Genomic DNA, 9,523 nt, shown 5'->3' on the forward strand with positions numbered 1-9,523 from the left:
TCACTAATATATGAAATCTTAAAAAACAAACAAGCATGAAATAAAAACCAAACAAAACTGAACTCAGAGATACAATGAACAGAGTGGTAGTGGCAGTAGTTTTTTAAGTTCCCCATCAGGAATCTTTAAGATAAGCCAGGAACATCCCTTTAGCATATTTTGCCCACTTAGGACTAAGGTAATCATCATTATCAAAGAAATGAGGATGATATAATTACCCTTGAAATCTGCCCTGACCTCCAATAACTGGATTATAACAACTATTGAGCTATTGCTCAGAAGTAAATTAATCTGAGAGGTTAGGTTGAACAGGAGCAATCTTTATTCCTATGATAGAGAATTTGAAATAAATTAATGTTGAATGAATGAACAAATAAATTAGATAGGAAGTTGATCAGGAAATAAATGTCATAATTTGACAGAGACTACTCATGGCTTAAAACAGTATATATTAAAAATTGAATCCCATTGTATGCTATAAAAAGTATCTTTTGTTTGGAAACAGACTGTAAGCAAAAATAAATTTAAAAACATGGCTATATTATAATGTAGCGTTATTTACTTTCCTCCTCATCCTTTCTTTGCCAAAAGTCTCCAGTTAGAGCAAAGAACCTTTCTTTTCATAAGAACTAGCCCTGTGTTCTGTATTTGATAAATGTTCAACAAATATTTATAAAATCAAACTAATAACATTAATGTAAATGGCTATGAATAAAGTCAGAGGCAATTGTGTTAAAACAATGGCTCATGTAATATATACTTCCTGGTTAGAACCAGAACTATTAGTGCTAGAAAGATTAGTCCATTCTGGGCCATTGAAGACTTCTTCAGACTGAATAAGGCTTAGGCTTGGTTTTATTTAATAAAAGTCTTATAAAGCATAGGTATTTCTGGTTGCATTAATGTGATGGGATCACTGAAGTCATGGATAAAACTGAATCTAAGTTAAGTTTAATAAATTTAGGCCCAGGCAGTCATCCTCAAAATCTGTTCATAAATTTGATTTTAATTGCAAGCTTAAGATAAAATCTTATTTGAATTTTTAAAATATAAAGTCAAAGTCACAATTATAAGAGTGTTTTCCTGCCAAACTCCACATATGCCAAATTATCGTGATCTACCCATACTCCAAAAGAAGCTTTTAAAATAAGAAAAACATTACCCAGGAACATTCTTATGACCTGAATGATAACTTTCATGAAGACATTCTAAAGACAGAGAGGAATCCTTAGAAAGAAATATCTCTTGTGGTTAAATTTCAATAAAAATTTCAATTATATGGAGCCTTGGATTTTTCCTGTAACCCTCATATTAAATTTTGTGCTATGTATTAAAGGAATTAAAGTCATTTTCTTTGCCAATGAATTATAAAGAACACAAATTAAGATGAAAGAATGAACTGGGAATATGCATGCAAATATTGTGCATTCATATTATTATGCAGCATAATCTGTAAATCTGGTACTAATGAGACTCAAGATTTAAATGCTGAAGAATGTATTTAGTGAATTATTGTCAATCAATGCCTCTATTCCTGGATAAATATAATCTTGAATGGCAACACACCTATTATTACAAATTCCTAACTAAGCACAGTACTTCATTATTTCAAAATGTCACTGTCAATTTTTAGAGTAACAGATAAACATCTTCCTACCACATACCTGATTACCATCCCTTCAGAGTAAATGCAACACTATTAAGAAAAATTATAAACTTAACATTTTTACAGCAACAAAAGAAACCCAATAAGCATTAAAACCCTAAACTAGTTATAACACTCTAAACTGTAATATCTGCTAATATGGATGCATCAGGTTTTATACCACTGCCATCAGCTTTTATTTTTTCAGGAAACACTGTTTCATATAAATTCTTCTATGCATTCACTTTTTCAATCATGTAGCAAAGATTTATTGAGTAAATGGCTTATTCTAGATATAAAGTTAGGGGATAGAGTCACAAAAGTGAATACAATTTGATCCTTACTCTTAAGGGTCTAATGGAAAGATATATAAGTAAATAAAGTAAAATACAAAAGTATAAAGTTTTATTAAAATTGTCTACATGTTTCTCATTTGCAAAAGCTAAAGGGTATTCTGTTGAAAGCACTCACTATGTCTGGAAACTTTTCATTATGGCTTAGACACCAAACTTTCCCTTATTTGTTCTATGGAAATCATTTTTAAAAATTAAAAACAGGGCTCTCCCTAGTGGTGCAATGGGTTAATGCACTGAACTATGAAGTTCTCAGAAGTCACTGCAGCGCAAGTTCAGTCCCCAGCCAGGGAGCTGACCTATACAGCATGGCAGACCTCTCCTGACCACCCCACTGCTCCTCTCAGCAGTGTGTTTCAGTAGATCTGCCTGTTCTAGTCCCCACTCTGTTTCTCATGAATCCTCTCACCCATCACACCTCTGGTCTGTACCCCAGTTCTGTAAGCATAAATAAATAAATCTTAAAAAAAAAAAAAGAAAACGAAAAAGGATAATTTTATAAATGTCTATGAATACATCTCAAATTACAAATGCTAATGTTTCCCACTTTATCTGAGGTTATTTTCTAAATCTAAATTTCTTCACTGATAAAATACTAATGATTATTTGAGATTACTATAGCTCTTACTAGCTGTGTGACTTTAGGTAAATTAACTTATTAAGCTTTTTAAAAAAAGACTTGTTTATTTGTGCAGACAAGCTCTGGGGTACAGGTCAGAGGTACAAGAGTAAGAGGATTCACCAGAGACAGAGTGGGGAGCAGAACAGGCAGATATTACTGAAATACACTGCTGAGAGGAGCAGCAGATGAGACAGGAGAGGTCTGCTGCATCACATGAGTCAGCTCCCTGGCCAGGGATCAAACCCGTGCTTCAGTGGCTGTGGAGAGCCTCATAGTGCTGTACTCCAACCCCTGGTACCACCAAGGGAGGGCCCAACTTAATAAGCTTTTGATCCTTGGTTTTCTCATCTGAAAAGTGGAGGTAACATCATGTTTCATCTAATTTTTGCCCAGGAATTTCTCTTGTCTGTCAGCTTAGAACTAGGTTAGGCCAATAGGAGGTACTAGCAGGAGATCACAGCCTGGAAGAAAAATATTTTTCCTTACCAGACCACCAAGGGCTGGTTATATCCCTCTATAAAAGCAATCTTCTCTCTATATCACCCTCTCCTAAGCCTTCCAAACTAAGGGTGGTAATGGCTCCCTTTTGCCCTCAAGTATGGTATCTATTGTTAGACTTCCATAAACCTTTCTACTTTTTATTAATAGTTCCTTTATTAAACTCTTCTCAAATAACCCCCTTTTGAAAGTGTCACCTCATCCTGCCCAAACTATGATTCATATACAACTCCACAGGATTATTTTGGGGATTGCATAAGATGATACATATAAAGTACTTAGTTAGCATAGTGCCTAGTAAATTAAAAATATTCAGTAAGTGCAGACTATTATTATTATCAATACAGATGGTATTATTGCATTTTATTTGAGGTTCCAGGTTCATACCATCTGTATCATTTAATGTCTGAGAGACTATAAAGAAATCTGGACTTATTTTACTAAATCTCACAGAGTTTCATGTTAAAGTGTATAATGTAGTTATTACTAATCTCAGTATTTTAAAAATGTTAAGGGAAAGTTAAAAGTGAGTGGGAAAAAGTCCACATATAGTAGCCAGGACTTCCCAGACTAGTTTCTTCTGTAAACATGCTTCAGAATTCATCTTCTACAACTTAACCTCTAATTTAGCAAAGTACAAATGTCCATAAAGTTAAACAAATTGCTATGATTAACACAGAAATTCATCGTTACCATCCTTATTTATCAATTATGACATAAGCAAGCATTACTATGTGACAAATTATCTTAACAAAATCACATTAAATGTATACTTAACCTTTACCTCATCTTTTATATCTTCTTGTTGTTGGGCTGTGAAGATCTCCATTGCAGCCATGAGTCTCATCATTAATTCATCCACTGTTGTATTACCTAGAAAACACATGGAGATCACCAAATGTCACATTATTGAATTATTTTAAAATGTAGTCATTGTAGAATTAATCAGTAAGGGATAATTACAGTCGAAATCAATTACAAACTAATATGTAATATCTGGTTAAAATACTTTCATATATTTATGAAAAGTTATTCAACTAGAAAGAGTAAAGCAATATACTAGCAGTTGCAATTTCAGAATATTAATATCTGTGGTAACAGTATCCTAATAAGGATTTTTAACATTATATAGAAGACTGTCCAAGTCAGGAGGATCAAAAGTTCTTTCATGAAAACAAATACCACTAGTAACAACTTCCATTTGTTTTTATGTCAGCAATTAGGTTTAGCATTTTCCCATATATCATCTCATTTAAGCAGTATAAATAATTCACAAAGGTGTTATTATGAGTTTGATTTTAGAGATGACAATGAGGCTTAGAGAGGTCAAGCAATCTGCCCAAACAAGGTCAAAATGAGTAAATGGGTTTTAATCCATATAAACCTGACTCAAAAATGTCTTCTTTGCTACTTCAATATACTACTTAGAGTTATAACCAAAAAATTTTTAGGAAAATAAATAACAATTCAATTTCTGAAAAAAAAACTTGAATTTTTTTGTTGCCCAACTGAATATTTTCCCATTCAGCCTCTTTCAAATTACTATACCATAAAATTTATGAAGAGGGTATTTAAAAGGTTTGATTTCCCTTAAGTTATTCAACTCCCTGTCCAAGTCCATAACAAACCTAGCACCATATATATCATTCCTGAATGCAGTCAGTTCTACTATTTGCTTTGGGTAGATACACAACACATAAATTCACAAAGACAGCAACTCTTTTTCTTTCAAACCAGCAACCAAAACAGTGAGTCTTTCCCAGGGTCTGAGAAGGGATCTTCTCAGTGGCAATCAAGAGGAGAACAAACAGCAAACATCCTTGCCGATGTTACATAAGAGCAGGACTTGACTAACACGATCTTTTCCCCAACTTTCCTTTCAAGTACCAGCAACATGGAGTTAAGCAACATCGGTAGTGAATGCTACTTTCACAATAAATAAGTTAGATATTGTATGTTGTCTTGGTGTGGTGTCAAGGCAGTGAGAAAGCAGAACCGACTGTGTAGTTTTAGTTCTTTTTTTAAAAAAATATTTATTTATGCATACAGAACTGGGGTACAGGCCAGAGGTACAGGGGTGGTGATAGGATTAAACAGAGACAGAGTGGGGAGCAGAACAGGCAGACTGATGAAGCACATTGCTGAAGGGAGCAGCGGGCAGGTCAGCAGAGGTCTGGCACACCATGTGGGTCACACCCCTGGCTGGGGATTGAATTTCTGCTGTAGTGGCTGCGGCCAGCCCCATAGTGCCACTTAACCCACTGTGCCACCAGAGAGGACCGAGTCTTAGTTCTAACTTAGTTTTGCTATTTGCAAGCTATGTGATCTTGTAACTATAAGTTGCCTAGCACATGAGAAATGTTTAACAAATATTCACTTAGTAAATGGATAACTGGCTGAGTGACTTGTCAATTTCCTTAACTGAAAAATGAAAATAACACTACCTCTGTCTAGTTCTTAAAAGGATTTGAGATTATGTAAAGTGCTTGCCATATACAAACACTGGTTATATTAACAGATATAACAAGTAGCAAAATGTTTGGGAGTATCTTTAAAATAGGTTTTGTTGCTGGGCAAATCTCTGATTGTCATTTCTTATTTGCAAGCTGTACTGACTGAGTATAGTGCATAAATATTTTATGGAGGATCCTAGAATCACCACTGGGAAAATAATATAGTCATATTGGTAATTACATTTCAGGTTTAAGTCCCAGATTATTACCTGTGCTTCAAATCTAACTATAAGGCTCACTGCCACATTGGATTTGTAGGTATTTTAAGCCAAAACCTTTGATAATGTAGTATAGAAAAAATTTATCAGTAATGCAGTTGAGGGCAAACTTAACTTGATAGCCAAATGAAGTGCTTTTTAAACTTTTTGGGTTTTGAACCTCTTTAAACTCTTAAAACTACTGAGAACCCCAAAGGATTTTTGTTTTTAATGTAGGTTATAGTTAACAATATTACATGTTGTGTTAGGAATTAAAATTCAATAAATTAAAACATTTGTCAATCCATTTAAAAGTAACAGTAGTAAATCCATTATATATCAATATAAATGTCATTTACAAAAAACAATTCTATTCTGAAGGAAAAATTTGTGAGAAGAATGGCATTGTTTTAACATTGTTTTTTGCAAATCCTCTCTAAAGTCTGGGTTAATAGAACACAACCGGATTTTCATGTCTACTTCTACATTAAATCAATGATAGTATGCTGGCTTGGCTGAAATTTATAACCCAAAATTGGTTTCACAGAGATAGGTAGTTGGAAAAGGAAGGAGTATTTTCATAGGTAATTGTAGATATTCTTTTTTAATATACCCAAACTGACAAGTAGAAGTCTGTAATATTTGGTACATGAGGAATTTGAAGCCATATCAATGAATTTTTTATACTTTATTATATTAAAATCAATTGTCCAATCTTGCCCTTTGAATGAATCTTTTTCCCACACATGATTTTGCTTTCTGTGGTTTCAGTTACCCACAATAAATGGTGGTCTGAAAATATTAGATACAATAGGGCATTTTAAAAGAGAGAGAGGCCAGTCACATAACTTTTATTCACATATAGTATATGGTTGTAATTGTTCTACTTTACTATTAGGTAATTTTTTACTGTGCCTATAATTTATAAATTAAACTTTATTATAGGTATGTATGTATGTATGTATTGAAAAAAGTACAGCGTGTATGGGTCTGGGTACTCTCAGTGTTTGCAGGCATTTACTAGGGGTTTTGGGATGTAGCTCTTGGATATAATTGACAATTCCTGTCACATGATACATTAGTGACTTGAAAACCATTGGTTCAGTGAGTTATGCATTTTTTTGAATATTGAAACAAATGATAAAACATCTGTTAACATCACTTTTGATGTTAGTAGCAGAGTAAGCTACAACTTTATGGTGGAGTATATAACGTTGTGCTTAAATATTCCAATTTTATCATTGTCAATTCTCTTTCTTGAAGTGACAGACTTACTTTGTTCATTCAGGAAAAAAAAAGTTTGCCAAATATCCAGGCTACCTAAGATTAGTTTGCCTGTCAGTCATTTTCAAGTACATATGTTAAAAAAAAAAAAGAAGACTGACTAAGCTCAACACAAGTGCTTTTCTTTGAAATTACCAGTGTACTTCAAAATGTAGAAATGCTTTATTCATACTTCTCACTGTGTCACACAGACATAACTTGTTAAAATTTAATAAAAGTATTAATTTTTAAACAGCATGTACATGGTGGTGAGGTGTATGACTAACAGCCCTATTATGTGTCATGGTCTTGCTTATGTAACATTGACTTGGTGCCAGTGCTGCAAAATGTTAGTGCAACAAGAAAGGCAAAGCAAAAAACGTCTTATCACAAATATGAAAATAATTTTGACTTCGCAGACCTCCTGAAAGAGTCTAGGGAATCACAAGATACATGGACCACTCTTAGAGACCCACTAGCTACTATAATGTTGCTTCTGACGAGAAAACAAGGATCAAATATCTTTATTATACACTTGCCCTATGTAAGTAGTTTCCCCAGAAGGGCTTCTTTAACATTATTAATGAAACTCAGTGTTATAGTTATAGAGAAAACAAAATTCTAGAGATTTTGTTGTAGTTGAGTTTTAAAGACACTAGAATTTATAACAGCCTCTCCTTCGTTATCACATTATCTGCTATAGAACTTTTGACTAAAGAGGGGCAGATATTACCTTAGACACAAGTTCAGCAAGGGAACTTGAAACCTCTGTGTCATAGAGAAGATACATGGTTTTCAATTCATGCTTTACAATGAACAAGGTTATATTTTATACTAATGCTTGGCTGTTAATGCTTAACAGTAAAAAAAATTATTCACTTATTTTTTGGGGTAAAGAATATACACTATGATTAAATTCACAGGCAGCTTGTAGCTTCACACCTCAGGGCCTACATCCTAGATGTGGATTCACACAAATAGGGGTAAACTGCCACTGTGAACAATTCAATTCACAATGTCTAGTCACTGGATTTTCTAGAAAACTAAAAATATTTCTTTCAATCAGTCAACATCAAGGCAAGAAAAAAATCTATATATAGCCACATACACACACATATGTCATGTCTGAAAACTGATTATGATCTAATTGCTACTTTAGAGAATTTAGCAATTCTATTAATCCTTTGACTGGTCTTTATTCCAAAGGCTGTGCAGTTTTATTAAGATGCTTTCTGTTTGACTTTCATGTAGCCCATTTCATTGTTCACAGCACCTAAGTTTTTGAAGATGTTCTTCTTCAAGATAGGATGATTTACATTTTAAAATGCAAAGATATTCATGATATAGAGAAAAACTGTCAGCTTTGATGGAAAAATGATAAAATTATCACATACACAAGCAAACACTCCACTCCCCATATGACATGTACTTTACCTTGTATCACATTTAACACTTCATTAGATGATCTCTTTCCCATAATAATCAAAAAAAGTGGAAACTGATCTGTTTTTTGAGTCCGAATGGTTTGTGCAACAACACTGCCAAAGTGTCTATTGCACATTGTCAGAAATCTAAAATGAGACAAAATACAAAGTAAGTTTCATTTCAGAGTTTAACACATTTACTAGTACTCCAACAAAAAATTTATTGTTATATTAGTTATGTTAAAATGAAATAGTATGTCTGATATTAATATGTGAAATCTTGCCATATTGAGCTTTCAACTACATCATAAATGACACAGAAATTTTATAGAGAAAAGCAGGAAGCACACTCTGAATGCTGTCTGGGACTAAAAGCATGGGATTCTTAGCCTTAAATTTACAAGCTGTACTACCCTAAACTATGAGAACAACAAATGAATTTCAAGAGGAAAAATTTCTTAAAAAGGACAAAGAGGGGCCCTCCCTGGTGGTGCAATGGGTTAAAGCACAACACCATGAAGATATCGCAGCCACTGTGGCATGAGTTTGATTCCCCAGCCAAGGGGGTGACCCACGTGGCATTGGCAGCCCTCTCCTGACCCACCTACCTGCTTCTCCCCTCAGAAGTGTATTTCAGTACCTGCCTGTTCTGCTCCCCACTCTGTCTCTGGTGAATCCTCTCACCACCTGCACCTCTGGCTTGTACCCCAGTTCTGTATGCATAAATAAATAAATCTTAAAAAAAAAAAAAGACAAATAGGCCCTCCCTGGTGGCGCAGCGGGTTAAAGCACAGCACTAAGAAGCTTCAGCCACTTCCACATGAGTTTGATCCCTGCCTGTCCCAGAGGTGACACACATGGTGACCTCTCCTGGCCCACCTGCTGCTCCCCTCAGTAGTGTACTTTGTCGATCTGCTTGTTCTGCTCCCCACTCTATACCTTGTGAATCCTCTCACCCTCCGCATCTCTGCCTATTCCCAGTTCTGTATGAATAAATAAATATATCTT

The 9,523-nt window shown here is 34.3% G+C and overlaps 1 protein-coding gene across 1 annotated transcript in view; it reads right to left on the reverse strand.

Moving 5' to 3' along the window:
- Positions 1–9,523, reverse strand: part of FAF1 (Fas (TNFRSF6) associated factor 1) — a 305,387-nt gene that overhangs the window by 62,724 nt on the left and 233,140 nt on the right. The window contains exons 14-15 of the mRNA XM_004678989.2: positions 8,526–8,662; positions 3,903–3,991 (exon numbers count right to left, since the gene is read on the reverse strand). Coding sequence (XP_004679046.1) covers positions 3,903–3,991; positions 8,526–8,662 — 226 coding nt within the window. The remainder of the gene's footprint in view (positions 1–3,902; positions 3,992–8,525; positions 8,663–9,523) is intronic.

The sequence above is a fragment of the Condylura cristata genome, unplaced genomic scaffold (assembly GCF_000260355.1).
Source record: "Condylura cristata isolate star-nosed mole 26May11 unplaced genomic scaffold, ConCri1.0 scaffold00008, whole genome shotgun sequence".
Taxonomy (NCBI): domain Eukaryota; kingdom Metazoa; phylum Chordata; class Mammalia; order Eulipotyphla; family Talpidae; genus Condylura; species Condylura cristata.